At 41.5% G+C, this 24,040-nt stretch overlaps 1 protein-coding gene across 2 annotated transcripts; it reads left to right on the top strand.

Annotated features, from left to right (window-relative positions):
- Window positions 1-953: 953 nt before the first annotated feature.
- CUNH21orf91 (chromosome unknown C21orf91 homolog) lies at window positions 954-19,809 on the top strand. 2 transcript variants are annotated; one of them, XM_066208543.1, is made up of 5 exons: window positions 954-1,021; window positions 1,392-1,521; window positions 13,890-14,405; window positions 17,673-17,735; window positions 18,771-19,809. In XM_066208543.1, the coding sequence occupies exons 2-5, from the start codon at window positions 1,398-1,400 to the stop codon at window positions 18,929-18,931; spliced, it is 864 nt and encodes a 287-aa protein (XP_066064640.1). In that variant the 5' UTR covers window positions 954-1,021; window positions 1,392-1,397; the 3' UTR covers window positions 18,932-19,809. The 2 variants fall into 2 exon arrangements, with proteins under 2 accessions (XP_066064640.1, XP_066064639.1); XM_066208542.1 differs by having other exon boundaries at window positions 962-1,061.
- The last annotated feature ends 4,231 nt before the right edge of the window (window positions 19,810-24,040 follow it).

Below are 24,040 nucleotides of genomic sequence, written 5' to 3'. Positions count from 1 at the left end.
GATGAGTTTCAACACAGGAGCCTCTGGAAGATTACTTAGCTCTCCCATTAATAATCCCGCTTTGACATGTAGCAATGTGTTGTACGTAATTTCCGTTAATTGTGGAAATTCCCAGACTATACGATCAACCTCTTCCCGGTTTTGCCAACCAACAGAAAAAGAGGCAATGGGCAAAAACTGGCGCCCAGGAAGTTCCCCCTAAAACTGAGGAAGAACTTTACTGTGCCACTGAACACATGCTGGAGGAACAGGTTGCCCAGAGAGGGTGTGCAGTCTCCCTCACTGGAGATACTCCAGAGCGGTGTGGACGCAACCCTGTGCTCTGGGATGACCCTGCTTGGGCAGGGAGGTGGCACTAATGACCCTCTGTGGCCCCTTCGAGCCGTACCCAAAATGTGTGATTCTGTGACCGGTTGTGGCTTCATCCTCGGAGCGCCAGCAGAGCCCTGACCGGGTTTTAATACCGGTTCACGGTACCTTTTTGGGTTTTGGGGGGGTTTTTTGTTTGTTTGGGGTTTTTTGGGGTATTTTTTTAGCCCCCACCCCTAACAAATCCTAATGGCCCCGGCTGCCGGTCGCGCTCAGTATTGGCGCTGTCACCAGATGCGGAGGCGCTGAGGACGAGTCCCGCCCGGCAGCCCCGGCCCCAGCGGCAGCGCCGCCGCACCGCCCGCCCGCGCGCCCGCCCTCGCCACGCGCACCCCGCCCGCGCGGCGCGGACCAACTGCTGCGGGGGGAGCGCCGCCGCTCTCCGCCGCTCTCCGCCGCCCTCCGCCGCTCTCCGCCGCCCTGTCCGCTCGGAGGGCCGGGGAAACCGAAGCTTCCCGCTCCTCCCGCTGCGCTGCCCAGCTCTGAGGCGACTCCAGCTGCCCGGGGGGGCGGGGCTCGGCCCGGGCGCCGCGGTTTCCCCCCCCGTGCCGTGGTGGCGGCCGGAAGCGGCGGGCGGTGTCCGGCGCCGAGAGCTCCGGCGGCGGCGGCGCGGGCGGGCGGACAAAGCGGAGCGCTGCCGGAGCGGGCGGCGGTGAGCGGGGACGGGATCGGGATCCGGGATCGGATTAGCGGTAGGGGAGAGGGCAGAGCCGGGATATCGCGATGCGGGCGATGGTGGGGCGTCCGCGCCGCTGGCGCGCAGAGGGAGGGATGGAATGGGCAGCGATGATGGAGGTGGTGGTGGAGTTGCGGGGGAGCAGGGCGGGATGGGACGGGGCAGCCTTCGGGCGGGCAAAGGGGAGAGTCTCGGTCCGTGCCGGCCCCGCTGTGCGGCCTGGCCTCAGTTTCTCTGAAGGGAAAACTTTGCCGGGACGCTCCCGCCCTCGTTCCGCCCCTGCCCTCCCTCTCTGCGGGCGCGGAGCAGTAACCCTCCCGTCCCTTGTGGCCTTCCCCCTCCCCAGGGCACTATGAACGAGGAGCAGTTCGTGAGCATCGACTTGGACGATGACAACATCTGCAGCGTCTGCAAACTGGGCACCGAGAAGGAAACCCTCTCCTTCTGCCACGTCTGTTTCGAGCTGAACATCGAAGGTGAGACTGGGAGCAGGGGCCATCCGGGGCCAGCCCGGCCGAGGGCTCCGGGCACAGCCGGCTCCTCCGGGAGCTGCCATCGAGTCACGGGTTTGGAAACGTCTGTCTGTAGAAAGTTTTAAACCAGTTTGTCTCCTAACTCGTTTCCTGTAGAGATGGGTGCTGCTCCTCCGGACGTGAAGGTGAGCCCCCCTCTTTCCAGAGCCTCTGAAATGCCCTGGTGTTTATTCCACCTTCTGGCGTTAGACCTCACATGTTGAACTCGGGATCTGAATCACGTTCTGCCTATATTCAGAGGATTTGCTCAGTAATTAGAGGGGGTCTATGTATCAAGCAAGCTTAAATTGCAAATTTTATAGCATAATATTCGGGTTTTTGGAAACAGATCACTTGCTTTCACTAGATCTGCTCAGGGGATTATTTCTTTTTGTTTTCATAAAATGTTGGTATGTGTAACATGATAAAGCAGCATTCATTATCAAAGCTTCCTAAAGTCTGCAAATTAAAAAGTAGGAAATTTGACCATCTTTTAAAAGCCTAATCTTGTAAACCCATTTTGGCCTCCAGAATAGTATTTTTAAAATTTTAAACCTCTTTTGGTAAAGAATTTCTCCATCTTGTTGCTTTTCTTCATTTGTCCTTTTTTTTTAAGTCAAACTGCTTGGCTTTGGAGCAACAAAGTAACTTCTACTTACATAGGGTGGTTTTCTTGATAACACATAGTAGACTTCTGTTGCTAGTAAAGGCAGTGTATTTTAATCTGAACAATACTTTGATACTTCAGAAGTAATTGCCATGTGTTTTGCTTTTGTTTAGAAGAGACATGCCTGTGTACTTGCACTTTTTGTTAAAACTCAAGAGCAGCAGCCTAACCTAACACAACCTGTCAGTCTGTTTGAGTTTTCTTGTTGTTTTAGTATGTTAGGTTTAGATTTCTCAATATGGAGAGAGGATGTTTCTTTCTCTAGGCTTTAGAAACATACCGACGCAATGAGAATTAAGTACTTCCATTACACTGCTGATCTAGTTCTGTTTTGAAAGTGTTGAAAGTGATACAACACGTTAAAAAATTGCTGGATGGTTCCTGTGCTCTGTTGTTTGAGATAAGCTGTGGATTTGTCAAAGCTGCTTGTTATGGCTGTGACTTTAGAAAGTGATCTGTGTTTTAAGTGGAATGGGTTTGGAATTTTTTGCTCTAAATAGCCTTGATAGTAGGAAAGACTTAATCTGTGCAAAGCTTTGCATAATCTTCTAAATTTCCAGTTAATTTTAAAAGGAGGCAGCTTGGAATAGAGTAGTGATAAAAGCTCCCCTGAAGTTACACGGGCCATTGCAATTCCTTTATTTTGCATAATAAAAGTATACATATCTTTGATCATGTTGGCATCAAAATGCCTCAGTTTCTAATTTTCTTCTGTGTGCCACTTTGAAAAGATGTACTGTTACTGCTCGTAGGAAGGGGAGGCTTAAAGGTGGCAGAAGCTATGTCAGTGACTTTTTATATAGTCATTCTAAGGCTTTTTAGCTGAACTACTGCATGAGTCAGCTCTTTACCATTCCCTACTATGGTCACACATTTCCTACTTTTGACATATCTCTACATTCCTGTATTTTTTTGTAACAAAGATTGATTTTTATGTGTCTAAAATAAGTCATTTGGCAGCCCTGGGTACAGCACAAACTGGGTAATTCGCTAAAGCACGTTATGCTGGATATTTTCATACTGACCTCCTGGTTGTGTTTTAATGGAGTTCAGATGCATTAAAACTTGTTGAACAGAGTCAGCAAGTTGCATCAACTCTTGTGGATGTGTTATCCCACACTTACAAATGAGTGTCGATCTCACTGATAGTTTGTCTTTTTATTTAGCATCATACTTAAAACTGTCAGCAATTAAACCCCATACATATGAAAAGGATTTCAGGAAGTGAACTAGGCAGTTCTAAAAAGATACTCATGCAACAGCTAAGACAGGCTTGCTCATTTTTGGTGTTGATGTGCATGTGGAACTGCTCCCTCGGAGAAGCAGGAAATAGATGCTGTTGGAGAGCAGGCAGGCTATTAGTCACAGCTCAGCATCTTGCAGGATGCTTGAGTACTCCCACTGTTTGCAGCACCCTATTAACTTCCATGTGTTAAGTGCTGTCTGAATTAATTGGAATGTATGGCACCTCTTCCGTCTCTCCTGACCATGCAGTCTGCAGCAGGAGCTGGGTCATGACAGGAAGGAGCATTACAGATGGATGTGCCAGGGCAAGCAGTGGCCTTGGCAATCAAGTTTGCAGCTGGACTCAATGATCTTAAAGGTCTTTTCTGACCTAAATACTTCTGATTTGTGAGTCTAGGTATGAAATTCTGGAAGTAGACTTCCAAACTTCCTTTTTTTTAGCTGGGCGTCATATTGTAGTGCTTTAACAAAACAGATGAGGACAATTCTGTTTCCCCTCATGCCAGCAGCATCTGACTGCTTAAACGTGGACATGGCAAATCCGTGTGCTGGGAACTGATGCAGCTGAAACACTTTCTCAAGTGTCTATGAACAAAATGCTGCAGAAGTATAATTTAGTGAGCTGCGCTTAATTACAATGTAATCTAGTGATGGTGAATCTTTGCATCTCCTGGCATCTGTGAGTTCAGCAGCGGACACAGGCTTGCCTATGTCTCAGTGGTGATGTTGTTGATTGGCTTGGGTCAGTAAGAGGAGGAATAAGAAATGGGGGACTTGGGGACCATCCTCATATCTAATAATGACTCCTTTCTGGATTAGTGTTGTGACATGGCTCAGCCCATCCTTTCCTGACATTGGAACATTTATTTGTAACCTTTATTATGTTTGGACAGTATCTTGATAATGTTCCATAACTGGGGGGGGGGGGGGGGGGAATTGAGTTTCTCTTATAGTCCTTTATAGAGAATGCTGCTATACAGAAAGCTTAATATGTGGTCTGTCTTGATTAAATAACTGTTGAGTTTCTGAATAAGGAAGTCAGTTACTGTGTCATAAAACCTTTGGTTTTTATCAGATATCAGGTCTCCATCATGGTTTTTCTAATAGTAGATTTTTAGTATTTTAGTGAAATAAAATTATATCTTAGCCTAAACTGTGATTTTGCTTTTTACTAAGTTCAGTTAATTCACAGAAACTGCTGGTCTAAGTGTAACTGGGAGATCAGCTGTGGTATCTGTCCCAGTATTTATTCAGGAGTGATACAGGTGGATTATAGGGTCTATTTCTCTGAAGCTGACAGAAAGAATGGTAGCAAGGGCAGAAGAAAAGACAACGTGGACATTGGAATAATTAAAACCAATATACAGGTTTCAACTTAACCCTGTTAAATGTCATCAGTCTTTCTTGAACAAGGAAAGAGCAACATGCTCAGGAGGGTTTAGTGGTTCTGGTCTTCAGTCTAAAAGGAGTGGGAGCAGTGTTGTCTCTGGAAAGGGCAGTATTTTTTTCCTGTTGCACTGGCTTGTCCGGCTCACTTAGTTTGAGGATTCACTCTCAGGGAAGCTGAATGGACTAAGCTACACATAAATATTTCTGTTGCCAAACTAGCTTTTGTATCTCAAGGTTCACAGTCAGATGATATAACACAACAGAATATTAATGTGCTCCTTAAAGTTTAAAATATTCAAAGTACTTACATGTGAAATACTAAACATTTTGAAAAATGAAGTGGATTGTGGACAGTGTTTTTAAAGTTCTACATGGGGTTTAGAATATCCTGGTGGGAAGGATCTGCTGGAGTTTGGTGTTGACTTCTTTCCTTGTGCAGATGAAGTGAACATCATGCATCATGCATTGTTCGCTTTTCTGAGTAGGTGTCACAGTAATAATCAGTGGATTGAAACAGGAAATGTTTTAAATTCATACGTGACTGGTTTGCATAAGCCAGGAAATCACATGTTGTGTGTTAGTAGAAACAAAGTTCTTCTTTTTAATTTCATTAGAATATGAGAAAATTATTACCTGAACTCTGCTAGCAGAGAGTACTAACAACAAATCTGCAGTAATACTTCAATGATGGGAAGAAATGCATGAAAACTGAAAAATACCTGCTTGCGTATGTTTAAAAACTGTCTGTAAATGTATACATCAACAAAACAAAATCCTCTGCCTGCATGTGGTGGTTTGAAACTCCAGTTGTAGCATTTCCAAGCTGTGGATGCTCCACCCCTAGAAGTGTTTTAAGGACAGGTGGGATGGAGCTCTGAGCAACCTGGTGAGGTGGAAGGTGTCCCTGCCCATTGTAGGTATTTGGAATGAGATGATCTTTAAGGTCCCTTCCAGCCCAAACCAGTCTGTGGCTCTGTGTGACCGTGTGCCCTGTGTCTCACCTCTCACACAGCAGCAGCCAGAGGGTCCTGCCTGGGGTGCTGCTTAGAGGGGTTCAGGTTTCTTGCCATAGGAAGGCACTGCACACAGCAGCTGTGTCCTGGGATCCTCTGGACACCTGTGGAAATCCCAGTTTCAGGATCTTAATACTTGAATGTTTTTGTTTGAACATCAAACTTGGGATTCTATAATAATTATGGCTTACCTTCACATTACTTCATATAGTGTATCTGTCTTTAACTGGGTTTATGCTGGTATTTCTTAATGCAGAATTACTTAAAAACCTGAGTTTTCTCACATTCAAGGGTTTTAATGGAGACAAACAGTAATAGAAGTGGAAAATGTGATTGTTTGAGATGATTTTTTACTCTTTTGCTTATCCAATGATGCTAACTACAGTAACATCTTGGAGAATGCTGGCTGACAAGCAAACTGGCTCACTTCCATTTCTGTTTAGAGCTGAACAGCTGAATAGCAAGTGACAGTTCCCATCCCAGGTCCTGTAATATAAGGGACAGTGTAAGTACTGGGCATCCATTCCCCTGATTTATGTTGAAGTAGTTAGGTTTCCATGGTCCTTTAACGTGCTGATAGACTCAGCTTTTGAGGCAATTTCAGGATCAGGTTAGTGCATCTCAGTCTCCAGGCTGAGACAAGGATGTTATAAATAAGTCTGTCTTACCACATAGCTTTTTTCCTGTTAAGGTCTATAAAATCTTGTATAATATCCTCATGCAGTGTCCATAAAAAAAAAAAAAATAAAAAGAGGGAGGGGGTGGGTTTAGTTGTTGCAAACTGTAAGCACTCAAATTTCAGGTTTTTTTTTCATTTTTACACCCTACTGAAGAATATCTCACTGAAATAAAATGTGTTGTAAGGTATAGTTGAAAGAAGTGGAAATTGCTGCCTGATTTAATTCTGTTCCAGAATATTACACTGATTTTTTCAGTGTTAATGAAATGATAAACAGTAAAATTCTGGCAATAAAAGCTAAAAATTTCCATCCTTGCCCTTTAGAATAGACAGATAAGAACTTGTTTCAAGGTAGCATTTGCAAGCCAGGGGTATGACTCATTTCTCCAAACATGAATGGACATGTGAAATTAGCTGCAGCTTCCACTAAAGCTCTTAACTACAAATTCAAGTCTGAACATGCTTGGAGATGCTGTTCTTACTCTGAATGCTGTACGTGTACCACTGAGTAATGTCACGCTGTGGAGCTGGTTCAATAAGTACATTTTTGCATTCTTAATGTGTACATTTGGGAGGTTTGTCCATGCAAACAAGATAATTGAATATTTATGTTACCTGGCATCATCCAGACTACAGAAATACCAGCTTAGGACTTCCACTCTCTTCTAGGTCTATTTAACTGATTTTCTTACAAACTTTGTGACATAATATTTTCTGTGGTGAAATTTTCATTAGAATGCATTGCTTTGTTTAATACAGTAGCAAACTCTTCTTAGTAAAGTAGTATATAAAGAATATGATTCTTGAAAATATATTTAAGGGGTCAGCTGGATCTCTGTTCTGATATCTTTGCTTTCTGCTAAAATACAAATGAGCTGAAAGAAATTAAGTGGGAGGTGATTTGTGTGTACACTTGATGTGGTGAAAGTACTGGCGTTATCATATGAAAGCAAGGACAGAACTTTAATTTATGAATAAGATAATATCTAGTCTTTACAAAATGTCTGGTTTTAGAAGTCAATGAATGGCACTGGCATTTTCCTTCTAGCCAGTCTAATAAATCATAAGATTTAACTCTCAAATGATATTGCATGTAAACCCTTAAAATAGCAGTTGGCTTTATATCTTGTCAAGCAGATGTACTGGAGATACAAATCTAATGATCCTGCTTTTCAGTGTTGGCAGAATTGTACAGCTGGAGAATATCAGTTTTCCCCATCCTTGTCATTTAGACGTGTGGATAACTGTTGTCATAGGTTATCATGGGCTGCTTGTGTTTCATGCATTTTGAACAGGTCTTGGGATCTGCTTTTCTGGGAACCCCCCTCTTTCAGCACTCTTGGTAAACAGCTTATGCAGCAGTGGCTTAAAATAGATAGACATGAACATTTAATGTCCTGTGAAGCCTTTCTGTCTGCTGCAGATCTCGGCCCTGCACGCAAGGTAAACCACACTGCAGCTCATGTGATCTTTGTGTTCCTGTGGACACTCACAGATGTGTGGGAGCTGCTCCATGAGCTGCCTGCACATCCCTGTGTACAGAGTGGTCCTGGGGTGGGCAGCTGAGGGGGGCAGCAGCTGGGACACCTCAGAACACACAGTGGAGACCAGGGCTCTGAAAGTGGGCAACCACAGGCAAGGGCTTGTGCCTTCTCTAGGATTAAAGGAGAAGAGCAGAGGTGTCTGTCTCAAATCTCTGTGGTGTTCACTGAGGTGAATTGTGCCTGAGAAGCATTTCTTCACTGGCTGTGAAGGCAGGTTTCCACAGTTAGCTCAAACTGGAGTCAGGTATAAATCTTACCCATAAGTACTTGGAAATTCTTTAAAGGGGCTTTAAGTAACCAGTGGCATAGTACAAACTTACCATTGACTATTCATGTGTCTGCAAGTATTCCTGTTAATTTTATTGCATCTTAGATTGAGGGGGGATTTTCTACTTCAGCTGCTATTCACCATTGCAAACAACAATTAGTTTACAGCATTACATTCAAAATTGCTAAGAAGGGAATGCAGGCTTTCTATAATATTATTTCCAGTTGAAGAATCTGAAAGACCAAAGAAGAAGTTTGGTTGTTTGTTTTTTTTTTTTTTAAAGAGAATAGCAAACAAATTAAAAAAAAAAAAAAAAAACAAAAACCAAAAAACCCAAACACTGTTGAGGATAAGCAGGCTAATGATCACTGATTTATTTTTTTCTATGGAAACATTTGTGAAGGGATGTGGAATAATCTTGTTATTCAAGAACTTTTCTTTTGAATTGGACTTGTTGATTACTATTATAATCTCCAAATAAGACAACTATTCTAGCCAGCTTTGTATAAACTTGAGCAAACATTTCAATTCAGTTCTGTGTCTTTATAATGAAGACGAGTTATACATAGTTCTCAGTGAATCAATTACAAAGGTAGAAAAAAGTCTTTGTAGGTTTCTTACCCTCAAAAAACCCAGAAAGCAAAAAGACTTAATTCTGATAGAAACTCATTTACTTTCAAGTACAAATGCTTGAAATGGGGTAGAATTTGTTGAGATATGATTGCTCACCTGGTTATCTGGTAAATATTCTCCCTGCTCTCAGCTGCTTTATAGCCATGAATAAATGGAAGTTACAAAAATGTGTATTGAACTGCCTGATTGCTAGTCATACATTTACAAAATTACTTTGTAGGAGTGGATTAGGAGTCATTTTGACTGCCTGCCTTGCATAGCTTACAAATTGAAATAGTCAGGGTTTGGATTGATTTTTTTTTTCCCCCTAAACAGTAGGCACTTATGTAGGAAGTCGTGTTCTTCAAGTCAATATATGATTATAGTGTTGAGTGAAGTGATATGTTCATATTTCATCTAGGATACCTGATTTACTAGCATCAGAAACAACTAATGGATTGTAAGTGCTTTCATTGTTTAATAATTTGTCTAGAAGTTTGGCATCAGCCTGTGGATCATGTGCACTTGAGGAATGATCTCTGGCATGAGCTTGTTTCCTAATAACATCTTAGCTGTCTTAAGTTTATTGGATATGGCCTTCTAGATATTAGTGAATTTTGTGGGGTTTTTTTTTTCTTTTTTCCCTGAAGATTAAACTTCTCTACTCTGCATGATTGTAGGGTTTTTGTTGCTGTTTGAGGGTTTTTTCCTCTTCTCTGAAAAAATAAATATGAAGTGTAGGACATACCTGGACATAGTCTGCAATCCTGTTCTTGGAAAATAAGACAAGGGGCAAATGTACACACACTTGCAAATGTGAGGGGGAAAAGAAGTTGATGGGTTTATGATGGCAGACTTGAAGAACCAGACAAAAAGTAAGAAAGATTCAGGTTGATATTGGCAATCAGAAATGTAGAGATGGAACTGATACCCTGTGAAAGTCCCCGAAACTCACAATAGCTGTTTATCAAAATTACAGTATTGCTTCTTGTTTTGTACAGAAATCTTGCTGTGCTTTATGCATCTCCTGGTGTAGAGTGTTGAATAAAGCAATAAAAACTGCATCTTCTTTATATATCACTTGGTCCATGCCAACTCACCAGATTGTAGCTTTTTCTGCAGTTGTGATGAAGGGGAAAACATGAAGTAATCTGAGTGGAGTATGAAGTCTTCCCAAAAAGAAATGGACATCTTTTCTGCCTCATAAAGCTGATGGTATTGCCCACAACAGAAGAATTTGTTCCAAAGAACTGTACCCTTACTTGCTGTAATTCTGGTGTGTGATTGCTAGTTTGTGCTGGCACAGCAGCTGCTGTCCCTGCTCAGCTCTTCCAGAAGGTTATGGCTGATGTTCTCTACATAGGAAAGGACTAATTGTCACCCTAGGACAAAAGAGAGATTGATGGTTGTTTTAGTTTTGTGTGTGATTGTTACAGTAAAAAACAAAAAATGTGAAAGCTGAAGCAGGTCTGTTAGCAGTTCTCTACAAAACTGCTTTGGTTTTGCACATTTTCAGTTCCTTACTTTATTCAAGATTCTTTTGGGGGTTTTTGCAGTGGAGTAAGAGAAGGGGTTAAGATGTACATTCTGATCTTGTATACGGGAAATGTTTCGCAATAAAACCTACCCTGTGCTCAGAAATAGGGACACTGGCCAGTGTGTGGCATATAAATAGCAAAGCTTGAACTCTTGAAGTAGCATGGTTTTTTCTTCTGTAATAATTGCTCATTTCAGGCACTCTATTACTGAGTTCAGATAAAATAGATCTCTTTGAGCAGCATGACTCTAGAATGGGGAAGTTAGCAATGTTCAGAACTCTTAAAAGATAAATTCATCAGAAGGAAAGACTTGAATAACCTTGAGTTTAAGACTTGGACATAATTCAGTTGAGGCTTCATGAAGTCATGCTGCACTTGTTCTTTTATTTTGTAACAATTTGTGTGTTGGCTATTTTGTGTGGTCTCACTCTCCTCTCCTACTGGACAGGTAACATTTTTTCTGATTGAAATAATGAAGCAGTCTCAAAGGAATTTCTTTTTTTAAGTGGTACCCTCAGTATTCTCATTTGTTGTGCGGGTATGTTTGTTAGGTGGGCTCCTGAACATTATTGTATGGAAAATTGTGCAAAACCTGTTTTTCAGCCCATTGTTTATTTTCTGTAAGTAAAAGAAAGCACTATGAGCAGCAGCAAAGTAGAATGTTGAAGAATGACTTGAGTAAAAAGCATTGAACAAATCACTTGGGTAAAAGATTGAACAAATCACTTTGGTTTTCTAGGGTTTGTGATGTTGTGAATATATTTGCTTTACAATTTCACTTGACAGTGTTTGCTTTCCCTTGATGGCTTAAAGATTTAAGGTTTCCATCATGCTACTTGAGTTAAGCCGGCTAGCACTTTTTAAATGGTGCTGATAAGTCATGAAAACAAATGGCTTGTCTTTCTTGTTTTCAATAGAAATGTTTGTTGGGGTTTTTTAAGTCTCTGTAAAGACAGGTAAAATAGCATAGCAAGTAGGCAGCAGATTATGCAGAGCTTAAGAAAAGTTGGTGAATATGTTTGCTGAAAGAGGCTGAAAAGTACTTCAAGTTTTGGAGTGAGAATCTTGACTGCCCACTGAAAGGGGGCACAGAGTGTATTTTAATCCAGAACTTCCTTCTTAAAAGATGCCTCTGGTTAGCATGTGAGTTTTGTTTCTTCTAATAGTTACCTCATGAACAGAAGGAACATCTGTTTTCATGACTTTACCTTTTTTCCCCTGCCACTATGAATAAAATAAATTCCACTGCTGTTTTCTTTTATTTTCCAGGGGTTTTTTCCATATTTTGCACCATAAATTGTGTGCACTCTCAGAAACTCAGCCTGAAAATAAGGCACTTAAGTTTCAGTGCTGCCCAAAGAGTAGAAAATCAACAATTTAAAATGCTTGCTCTTAATGTTTGAACTCACCAACTTCAAACAGCAATTACAAGTGAGATAGTCAAAATGAAGTGCTTGGATTTGTTTTCACAGTTTTATGTTAAAAATTTGACCTTTTCAGATTAGTTTTGAGAGTACTGTGGGATTTCATGGCATTCAGTAACTTTGAAACAAACATTATATCATTTGTTAATTGTTTGGGGTGAGGAGATTATGATTTACCACAAGAATTTAAGAGGGTAAATCAGATAGAACTGAAACTTGTTGTAATGTGTAGCTTTCTTCTAAAAGTCTGTAAATGTCTCTGTTACCAGATTTTGTTACCTCTTGGATTTCATGTTTTTTCTTTTTAGTCACCTTTAATGGCTTAAAGATAGGATGGCTGCAGGTTGGTTCATGTTGCCTAGATTCAGAGATCCAGTTACATTGTTTGTTGGTTTAAATACCATTAAGCTCTTTCAACCTCTGGTTCACAGGTATATTATTATAATTTGCAGTGACAAACTTGTTAGACAGAATTAGTTTTCATTGTATTGGGAACCCTCCCAAGTAGTATATGGAGTACTGAGATAAATGACAAACTATTCATTACTCTGGGCTTGGATTCTGAATCCACTGTGTAGGTGAATCTCAAGAAAAATAAATATCCACTGAAGCTGCAGAAAGTAATTTTGTACTGGGGCACTATTAACTTTCTGGAATAGTCATTTCTCATACCATCTGTGTTCACTCACCAACTGCAGAACTTCACAGATTGTGTTCCTTTTTAATCTGTCAATCACTAGCAGTTACTTAGAGGTTTAAGTTACCTGCTGTAGCTATTTGAACAGTCTTTGAGGGAGGATGAGCAAAGAGGAGAATAAACATCCATCTTGTGTGATGTCATGGTTTAACCCCAGTGGGATGGGGAGAGAATTTCAGCTTGTGGGTTGAGACAAAGACAGTTTGAAAGGGAGAGCAAAAGCTGCCCATACAAGCAAAGCAAAATAAGGAATTCATTCACTGCTCCCCATGGTTGGGCAGGTGTTCAGCCATCCCCAGGAGAGCAGGGCTGTCGTGCATAACGGTGACTTGGGATGACAAACACCATCACTCCAAACATTCCTTCCTTCCACCTTCTTCCCCCAGCTTTATACACTGAGCATGATGCCATATGGTGTGGAATATCCCTTGAGTCAGCTGGGATCAGCTGTTCCAGTTGTGTCCCTTCCCAGCTCCTTGCATGCCCCCAGCCCACTCACTGTCAGAGGCAGAAAGGGCCTAGACTGTGTGTAAGCCCTGCTCAGTGATAATGAAAACACTGCAGCACAAATCCAAAACGCAGCCCCATATTACACTGGGATAAAAATTACCTCTATGCCAGCCAAAACCAGAACACCTCAAATGAATTTCAGGATAGTTTAATGTTGGCAAGCATTGCCAGTATTAGAGCTTGATTCCCTGGCTAGGCTGCAGGCTTGTACCAGTGCAAGCCTTTGCACTGGTATATTATACCAAAAAAATAAACTATGGCTGAAATCTGAGTTACATTTGACCACTTGAATGAGACAAGCCTGCACTCTGCAGTATTTGATCAGATGGCTCATAACATTATGCATAAAAGATGGGTGCTTGTATGAGTGCTGTCAAAATGCTCTTCAGGATCGTTCTATAGAACTTGCTGATACACAGTTGGATTTATTTTACTTCTGCAGCTTATACACTTGTGTGTAGGGGTGATGCAGCATGTGTAGAGTTACCAGTTTGCTTCATCTCTGTCACCATGCAAGAGGCACACGCTGAAGTCCTGCTCTAGAGATTATGGTGTGCAAAACACTTTGTGTGACAAGGACTCAGGCCTGAGGGAAACTTCACAAATTTTGGACTGTGCGGTACCCTTGTTTGCTTCAGACTGTTAGTAGGAAAGTATCACTAAAGTTTTTGTTTTCTCGGTTGCTGGTGAGTAAAGATTTTAAAAAATTAGCAGTAAGTGAACTTCTTTCTGTTGTGTCTTTACAGGAGTACCAAAGTCAGATCTTCTACATACAAGATCTTTAAGGGGGCACAGAGACTGCTTTGAAAAATTCCACTTAATAGCAAATCAGGACTGTCCACGATCAAAGCTCTCTAAAAGTCCTTATGCAGAAGTAAAAAATATCTTGAGCAAAAAAATTAACTGGATCATACAATACGCACAAAACAAGGATTTAGACTCTGATTCTGAAAGCTCAAAACCATCCCAACACCAGCTTTTTAGCTTCAGACATCAGACTGATAGAAAATTACTGCCACAGTTTGACTCCCCAGTCCCTAGATACTCTGCGAAATGGATAGATGGGAAATCTGGAGACATCTCAAGCTGCTCACAAGCTCTGATGGAACCAAGAGAACCCTCAGATTTCAGACTGGGTGCTGCCTTCTGCTGTGGCAGCGTTCTGTGGCCCAACCGCAGCCAAGTCCAGAAGGCTGAAAAAGCTGAAGGTGATTCACTTGCCAGTGTTCATAGGAGACATCCTCAGCACAACAGGGAGGAATGTGAGTATACATCCATTTACACACAGCCTAGCAAGCAAGGACATTCTTTCAAATACCTATTGACCACTTCATGTCTCCACAGGGCATTAGTTCTCATCCTGAAGTCCAGCAAGTAAAATCTGGGGGGAAAAAAGAGCTACCTGCCTGAGCAAACAGGGTGGTTTGGCTGGTTTTTATTTGTGGGGGTTTTTTTGGTGTTTTTTTTGTTTGTTTTTTTTTTTTGGTTGTTTTTTTTGTGGTTGTTTTTTTGTTGTTGTTGTTGTTTTGGGGGGGGGGTGGTTTACTCCTAGCTGTAGCCCAGTGTGACATAGGACATGTCTAATTTATGCAAAAAAAGTCATTTCAATATGTCATTCCTGGGAGTTGCACAGCCCTGCCTGTGGAGGTGGAGGTTACTCAGCTCCTGCAAATCTCTCTTACTGAACTTGCACAGTGCTCTGAGTTACATTTCACAGAGACCTGCCCTAAGCAACAGGGGAAATTAGAGGTCATGTAGCAGACTTGAGAATAGTAGCAGACTTTTGTTGTGCATTTTACTGGATTTTTTTTTTCCTTGTGTTTATTGAGCATAAGAAAATGGGAAGGCCCTTCTGCCACCATGTCCTCTTAAAGGCTGTAGCAGAAGACCCGAGTTATCTTTTGATGACTGTGGTGATAATGAAAATAACAGAAAATTAGTTTCTCTGTTGTTTAAGAAGATCACTAGAAGAAATCTTCAAAAAAATCTAGGATATTCTAATGTCTCTGGCATCAGGCTGCACAAAATGTGTTAGGAATGGATTCCTAGAGGTATGTGGTGTTACCATCTGGTTTTTTAGGCAGTACTTGGTCCTGAGCTGGTGTATGTCCACTCTTACTTTTGTAGATGAGGGGAGTAATTGAAGAGGGTTTCTGAACTTCAAAAGACCTGAGAAAGAAAATAAAAGCACTGATAAAATATTCCAGGGAAAAACAGGTGCTGAAAAACAAGGTAGTAGTGGAATCAGAATATCTGAAGAGTCAGAGAAAGAGGTACTGTAAAAAGTTGGAATTGGCTTCTTTAGCCTCCCTTTTTTTTTAACAAACTGACAACTCTGTCCTTGCAAAGCTGAGTCATTTCTCATTCTTTATGAAAGGATTTTACTTAACTGCTGCCTGATGTGTCATGTTGCATTTATTGTGAATCAGTAGCCTTAAAGCCGTAAATCAAAACAGACATGCTGGGCTTTTTGGCCACCTGTCTGCTGGAGTCATGAATTGGGATTACATAAATCAGGACAGCATATAACAGAGGAATTATGGAAGCTTGACCTTGTTTATGGGGTTGTCTAACTGAAGTTAGTGACTTGAAATTCATCTCCAATTTTTGATTTTGGGGTGGGAACATAAATCTGCATTGAGTACAATAACAGGTTTTTTTCTTCTGTTATGACTACATAATGCAGCTTTGAGGCATTTTTGCTTGTATTTTGCAATATTTACCTTTAAAAGCCATTTATTTTGGAGGCTCTGTGATTACATAAAGTTTCTATGTTAGACAAAAACTTAGACTGCCAGAATTAGGTACAGAATTAGGTACTGCAATGCTTTCACTCTTAACAATATAGCTGTCTACTGAAAAAAAAAAAAAGTATTAATGGAACTGTAAATAGCTTGGCCAGTATTTCTTCAGAATTTCCCTCAGCTGTGGATAGAATAATGATTTACCGTTTAAATTTAGTGCTCCATTTCTTCTCCGTTTTCCTCCTGTATCAGGATAATGTGCCATGAAACAGTCCTGTCCCAAAACACTCCAATGAAATGTGTGAACCAGCCTATCTGCCAGATGACAAAATGTTAATGAAAATACTGAAGAATGGGGAAGTAACATCCTGCCACTAGTGTAAAGGCAGGAAAAAATCTTGACATTTGTAACTGTTAATTAATATATTAAAGTTGGTCAGGGTTTTCATAGTTCTTAAAGGGTGGTATGGTGTGAGAAGGGACTTTTCAGGTTTATTGATAGCTGAAGATAGGAAGGAGCACCATTTTACTTGGCTGATGGAGGACAAAGGTGAATCTATTTTAGTCTTAGCTGGGATTATGTCTCAAGTACCAAGTCTTAGCGATTGCCAGCTTCTTTGGTTTGGCAGTACTGTCAGCAATTTAACATCCCACAGCTGCCAGCTGTGAGAAAGTTTGAAAGGGAAGGCTTAGGATAATCAAATAATCCAGTGGGTAGCTAAAACCCATCTTTTTCAGAACTCTGGACTTTAAATTTGCCATGTAGAAACCTTTTGCACAGAGAAATCTCCAGAAGAAACTGCAACATCGTTTTTTCTCTCAAGTATGAAATGAGAGCTTTGCTAAGCTGCAGTAGAAACAGCTTTGCTGAAGTTTAAGAACAGTATTTTAGACTTGCAAGGTCTTAAAGCTTGTGCCGCCTGTGGTGTTCAGATTGTTGCTTTTCACCGTGGTGACAGCGGCATCTCAGCAGCAGGCAATGGCACCATGTGTGTCCACTGCAGGGTTGAGGGAATCCTAGGAAGCAGGCCAGGGCTTCCTTGCTGTTGATCAAGGTCAGGGAAGAATACTTTCACAGTTCCCTCCTCTGAGGCCTAAGGTGTATTTTCTGTGAGGATGATCAATGCACACAACCTGAGATACAGAAGGGCTTTTGAATGATACAGAGGATCTCGTAGTTATCACCAGGAGCACAGGAGGAAACCTATTTTTATATGCTGGTCTTCATATCAAGCCAGGATTGTCCTTCGTCATTTGTCACTGAGATACTCATTGGAACCTGTGTATAATATTCCTGTATGCATAAAGCACAGACTTTGATAACCAAAACAGGGAGCCACATGCTGAAAATTCTGTCAAGAAGCTGCTTCTTGCAGGCTGGGAGATGTAGCAGGACATACCTCAGAATTGTCCCCTTGCCCACAGTTAAACAGATCTGCCTGGAGGGGTTGCACTGGGGAAATCATGTTTTGCAGTCAGAGGAGGGTGGAGTATTTGAATATGCCAAGCAGTTCTGATTCTGGATGCTACTGTTTTCAGGGCTTGATTTTCCACCTTTTTGACATTGAAGAGGGGGTTTTCTAATGGAGTAAATCCTTGTCTCTATTAAAAAGAGAATTTTCAAACTTTCCTTAAATGACTGATAAATACTGTTGTCTCTGACTTACTGTCATGCATCTGTTGATTTATTAGGATGCAAATAGGAGAAATCTTGAGAAAATAGGAATCAGCTTAGGGATGCTTATGTGACTTTGGTAGTAGTAATAACAGATTTTATTGTTGCAGTGACTACAATGACTCTAGGAGAGTTAAAGCAACTTAATGAAAAACTGCTCAAGCAAATCCAGGGTGAGAATTTTTCAATACTCTTTGTTGTGGGTTTGTGGTGCTTTGTCATTAGAAAAACATCTGGTTTTATAAAAGAAATTTTGATTGCCTTTCTGTCAGTTAAGTTTTTAGCTGAAGTCTCTTGTTTTGCATGGAAGTGTGTGATACGGAGGGATTTCTAGGTGCTTTCATCATGTAATCTGCTTTGGTGCTGGAAATTGGCATAATATTCTCTTTAAGAATTTGTCTAGAACCGTAGAATTGTTAAGGTTGAAAGTGACCCCTATGATCATCAAGTGCAACCATTAATCCAGCACTGCTGAGTCCCCCACTAAACCAAGTGGTTCCTCAGTGCCACATCTCCATGTCTGTTAAATCCCTCCGGGGTGGTGACTCCACCACTTGCCTGGGCAGCCTGTTTCAGTGCATGACAACCCGTTCCATGAAGAACTGTTTCCTAATGGCCAATCTAACTGTGCCTGGTGCAAACTAAGGCCTTTTCCTCTCATCCTGTCACTTGTTTCCTGAGAGAAGAGCCCGATCCCACCTGGCTCCACCCTCCTGTCAGGCAATAGTAGAGAATGATAAGGTTCCCTCTGAGCCTCCTTTTCTCCAGGCTAGGCTCCCTCAGCTGCTTCTCATCAGCCTTGTGCTCCAGACCCTTCCCCAGCTCTGTTCCCTTCTCTGGACATGATCCAGCACCTCAATGTCCTTGTTGTGAGGGTCTGAAAACTGAACACAGGATTTGAGGTGTGGCCTCAGCAGTGCCCAGCACAGGGGATGATCTCTTCCCTGGTCCAGCAGATCCAGGCCAGAGTCAGCTTTGTTTGAAGTTTTAAACTGATCCACTTTGGCTCAGGGTGTCTATAACTAGAAACAAAGTGATGCCTTTCAGTTTGCAATGCATACAAAGCTGTTCTGGAGCCAGGAAAATCAGAGTTCCTGTGCATGATCCCACTTAAATGTACGTGCCTCTTTCCCAGTGTTGTTTGTCAGTGCTTCCTAAGCCTGTGTCAGTACAGGACCAAGTGCATTGACCCCGTGCTGTTGTTGCAGATGTGTTTGAGGAGCTGACACAGCAGGTGCAGGAGAAGGACTCCCTGGCCTCTGAGCTCAATGTGCGGCACATCGCCATCGAGCAGCTGCTGAAGAACTGCTCCAAACTGCCCTGCCTGCAGATGGGAAGAGCAGGGATGAAATCCAACGTTCCCATATAAAAGGTGACGCATTCAAACCCTCCTAGAGCAAACTGTCCCTAGCAGCATTGATAACCATTCAGTACAGCTGCATCCATATTTAGAAGCTTTGGAGAAAACTTGGGCAGCTTTCTCTTTGTATTCGTAATCCGCGGGAAGTCTTATTCCACTTCATGTTTAACAAAAAGGGCAAATATTTTGGGTATTAAAATCTACTGAAACGTGGTTTGTTCACATTTGGGGATTGTTATTTCTTTCCCATAACTACGCATGAGCCTTGAAATGAATTCTGTGTTTTGTTTATAATAAAATTGTTTCTAGCAAAGAATGACCTGAAGCCTGTAAACCTGCCTCCTTCATGCAGAGGACAAAATGAAAATCTGACTTTTGATCAGGTCTGATTGTGTCACATCCAAGAGAGCTTTAAGGGGAGAACAGTATTAATGAAACTCATGTTTTCTTATTTATTATGAGCAATATTTTATTATTGAAATTTTATACTAAATAAATATCACTATTTTAGGTACTTTTCCAGATCTCTTTATAAAATGTCTGAATTACTCTGTGTAACGTTTATGCCTTGTGTATGATTGTTTATCCTTTTTCAGGTCTGTATCTTTCATGATACAATTTTAAAAAGTATTGTTTCCCAAAGAGACGAATTTCACATGTTGAAGAAAAAAACTCTAGTGGTGTATCACTTATTTTTATCAGCTTTATAACTGAAGAATTTGGTTCTTGAGATGTTTAAAAAAAGCACAGCACTTGCTTTAAATTAAAAAAAAAAAAAATCCATACTTTGCTTTTAATGCATAGAAGTTGAAGTTGTTTTATATGTGTGAAATTTTCAATGCTGAAAAATTACTTTGAAGAAACTCAATAAATTTGTAATACTACACTGCCTTGTTATGATTTCTTTATAAAGTTGGATCAGACTGATAAAGTTCTGAAATGCAAGTAGTAATGGTACATTATAAATCAGAACATCCTTTGCATTTTTTAAACTTATATCAGCCTACCATGGCAATAAATCTTAGTCTCTGCCAAAAATACTGCTGGGCTGCATTTGAGTAGCTGAAAGTTGCTGAGTTGCACTGAAAAAATTTGGGGGAGGATGAGTGGAAGATACAGACACACACACACAAGAAAGTTAAAAGTCTTTTGTGCTTTTAGTTCTTTAAGTGAAAATGGAGTAACTTCTGTAGCTGAGCTGAAGGCATGAGTAGCATGAAGAAAGGTTTAGGTTTGATTTTAAATTCAAGCTGAGAAATAAGTCAAAGTTCAGAGTAGGTTTATTGATTTGCCTATGTGTAATGATAACTGGGTGTCATAGAACAGGTTCATTTTGTGTTTTTATTCCTTTTTATTGTTTCCTTCCGTATCCTCCAGCTGTTCCAAAGCCTCTCCACAAATGCATGAGTAGGGACTTGAGCTTGTCTGAGTATTTTGTGATTCAGGAGGGGAAAAAATCAGTAGCATCATTGCTTGTGTAAGCAGGTGGGCCCTAGAAAATTGCTGATTCTAGTTGTCAGAAGATGGATTAGTCTCCATGTGCAAGTCTGTTGGTACAGACTTTGTTGATTCAGTGCCAAAGTAAGGGTCAGGAGAAAGAAGTGTCTCTGAGAGGGACCTGACGGTCCTGGTGGAGAGCAAACTATCCCTGAGCCAGCAGTGTCCTTGTGGCCAAGGAGGCCAAAGGGATCCAGGGATGCATTGGGAAGAGCATTTTCAGCAGGTCAGGGAGCGATCCTGCCCCTCTGCTCAGCCCTGGTGAGGCACATCTGCAGTGCTGTGTCCAGTCCTGGGCTCCTCAGCACAGGAGAGACTTGGAACTCCTGGGGCAACTTCAGTAGAGGTTACACCAGTGGTGAAGGGGTTGAACATCTCTTATGAGGAAAGGCTGAGGGAACTGGGGCTGGTCAGCCTCGAGAAGAGATGACTGAGGGGGGATCTCATCAATGTCTGTCAGTGCCTGCAGGGAGGGGTCAGAGGATGGACCAGGCTCTGCTCAGGGGTGCCCAGCAATGGGACAAGAAGCAATGGGCAAGAATGGATGCACAGGAAGTTCCACCTGAACATGAGGAAGAACTTCCTCACTGTGCAGCGACTGAACACTGGAACAGATCACCCAGAGAGGGTGTGGAGTCTCCCTCACTGGAGAGAGCCCAGAACTATCTGGACACAATCCTGTGCCCTGTGCTCTGGGATAACCCTGCTTGAGCAGGGACGTTGGACCAGATCACCCACTGTGGTCCCTTCCAACCCAACCCATTCTAGGATTCTGTTACTCCTACCTGTGAAAGTGGCCATCATGCAGTCTGAGGGAGGCTGAATTTTAGCATTCCCCAGGTGTCTGAGCAGACTGATGAGGGTCAGTTTCAGTTCAACTGGATAGTGAGGAGAATTAAGTTATACTTTACACTTCTCTTAGCTTTTGTGAGAATTAAATGCAAAACATCTACACTTTGAAGTCCTTACTGTGATTTGCAATGTTTTATTTTTTTACGTTAGATAGGTTATTGATCCAGGCAACGTTGAGGGGGATTTTTTTGTTTGTTTGTTTTTTAAGAGGAATTATATTTAGGAATGCTGACTTTGGGGATATGTAAGCCACGGAGAAACAATTTTTTTCATGCTTTGCCTCAGACTGTGACTTGGGGGAAAAGAAAGCGAACACCTGGCACACATACTGAAAAATTAAAATATATTATTAAATTTAAAATAAAAATATATTTTAAAATTTTGTAGCTTTTTTCTCAGGCCCAAGTTCCAGAGGGGGTCAACACGTACCCCAGTGTCTTTCAGCTCTGAACTGCATTTGCTGCAGCACATCAATAGTTTAGAGGAGTTCAAGAGGACAGACATGGCTATAAGAAAATGTGCAAACTATCACATATGTGGAGGATTTCTTTCCTCATTCCTTTCCTGACTTCCACTGGAAAATCTGTGTGGTGTGAATATTGAGTTAAATGTGAGATGTTTATCTAGATCTTGCATTAAATTTGAGTTGCTTCTGTATGTGAAACATTGAATCTTAGCGTATTCCATTCAGAGATGGACGTATTTTGAGAGTAAGTAGTAAGCAGTCTTTAAAAAGGCCAAGAGGAGAAGGCTTGGATTTGCAAAAGTGGTGTTTGAGGCTATGAGCACCTATCAGATCGACCTGTTGGAGAGAGGAGAACAAGATGCTCAGAGGGATGGAGCAGCTCTGATGTGAGGAAAGGCTGGGAGAATTGGATTGTTCAGCCTGGAAAAGTGAAGGCTTTGGTGTGACCAAATTGTGGCCTTACAGTACCTGAAGGGAGCCCACAGGAAAGATGGAGAGAGACTATTTACAAGGGTCTGGAATGACAGGACAAAGGGGAATGGCTTCAAACCGACAGAGAGTAGGTTTAGATCAAATATTAGGAAAAAATTCTTCCTTCTTAAAGTGGTGAGGCCCTGGCACGGGTTTCCCAGAGAAGCTGTGGCTGCCCCACCCCTGAAAGTGTTCAAGGCCAGGTTGGATGGGGCTCTGAACAACCTGGTCCAGTGGAAGGTGTCCCTGCCCATGGCAGGGCATTGGAATGAGATGATCTGTAAGATCCCTTCCAACCGTGGCCATTACGTGACTCTGATTCTAATGTTCAAATAAAATCCAATCTGAGAGTCTAACAGTTAAAGTTTACTAGTTTTCCTTTGCATTACAAGCTAATGCTTCTTAAAATGATAACAAGAACTGGCCAGAAACTGGCACTTAACAGAAGGCTATTAATTAATACTCTCTGAAAACAGGTAGAATTGCTACAGTTTGGGGGTTGTCTGTTGTGGGTTTCTTTACAATTGCTATTGATATAGGGTAGAAACTTAATTCTTTTAACAAAGGAATATATTACAAATAAAACATTCACTGAAATGGTATTTCAAAATCTTTTGTGACTTTATTTGTATTGCAGTGCCTGGAGACCCCAGCAGTGAGAACACAGCTGCATCTGGGGCTGGGTTAGGTAATGATTAAATTCACAAGGAGGCATCTTGATCAAAATGACATCTGTGTGATAGAGCACACGACAGTTAGATCCACTTAAGATCTTTATCTGTTATTTTCATGCAGAATCTTATTGTTTTAGGAGCAACTTTGTAACTGCATTAGAAAAACATTGCTGTCCCTGTTTCCCAGTTTGGGAACTCACATTGGACAGGTGTGTTCTGCTAGCAACAAGGATAATGTTTGTGCAGGTTTCCATGCCAGCAAGTCATGGACAGAAAGTGGGGAGAGAACTTGGGGTTTATTGCTGCTTTTTAATTAATCAAACCCTCAGAACAAAATTGGTTGGTTGGGATTTTATATTTCTGCTACATAAGAGAGTAGGTTTAGATTAGATATTAGGAAAAAACTCTTTACTGTGAGTGTGGTGAGGCACTGGCAAAGGTAGCCCCATCCCTGAGAGCGTTTAAGGCCAGGCTGGATAGGGCTTGGAGCACCCTGTGATAGTGGAAGTTGTTCCTGCCCATGGCAGGGGGTTGGAACAAGATGATCTTTGAGGTCCCTTCCAACCCAAATCTTTCTAGGATTCTCTAATAACACTGTCTAGGTAAAGCAACTGTTTGTGTCAAAGTAGGAAATGCTGATTCCATGTGGCAGACATGTAATGGATTGCAGGGGCATTTACATTTGTTTTGCAGCTATGAGACCTAGATACACAGATTTAAATACTGGAGTTAATTTTGAGGGAAAAGTAATAAAGCAATCTGCTACTTTCGTTTTTTCAGATTAGCAGATTGCTTATTTTATTTCCTCTCACCCGCCCCCCCCCCCCCCCCCCCCCCGGATTTTTGGTTCTAAGAAAGAATTAACTGTTGTTTCTGTTTTTTACTGCATATAAAATTGACAACGTGTAACTGCAACTCCACTAGGGAAGCTGTATCTGTAGAAATAGCATTGAGGCTATTAAAGTTGCTTGGGTTTTTTGTTAAGGAAACTTCCACACAATATCTGTGGTTCTAAAACACCTCAAAATCACGATGCTTCTGGCTAGAGAAAGCCAGGGTTTAAATTCATAAAGTCTGCAAGGAAGCCTGTTTTTTAAAAAGCCTTTTTTTATTGTGTTGTATGAAACAGCCCTCTGTTCACTTTTGTTTTGCAATATT

This window comes from Chamaea fasciata, unplaced genomic scaffold, assembly GCF_029207755.1.
Source record: "Chamaea fasciata isolate MVZ Bird 193981 ecotype frontalis unplaced genomic scaffold, bChaFas1.0.hap1 SCAF_2, whole genome shotgun sequence".
Taxonomy (NCBI): Eukaryota; Metazoa; Chordata; class Aves; order Passeriformes; family Sylviidae; genus Chamaea; species Chamaea fasciata.
This window is presented reverse-complemented; position numbering and strand designations above follow the sequence as displayed.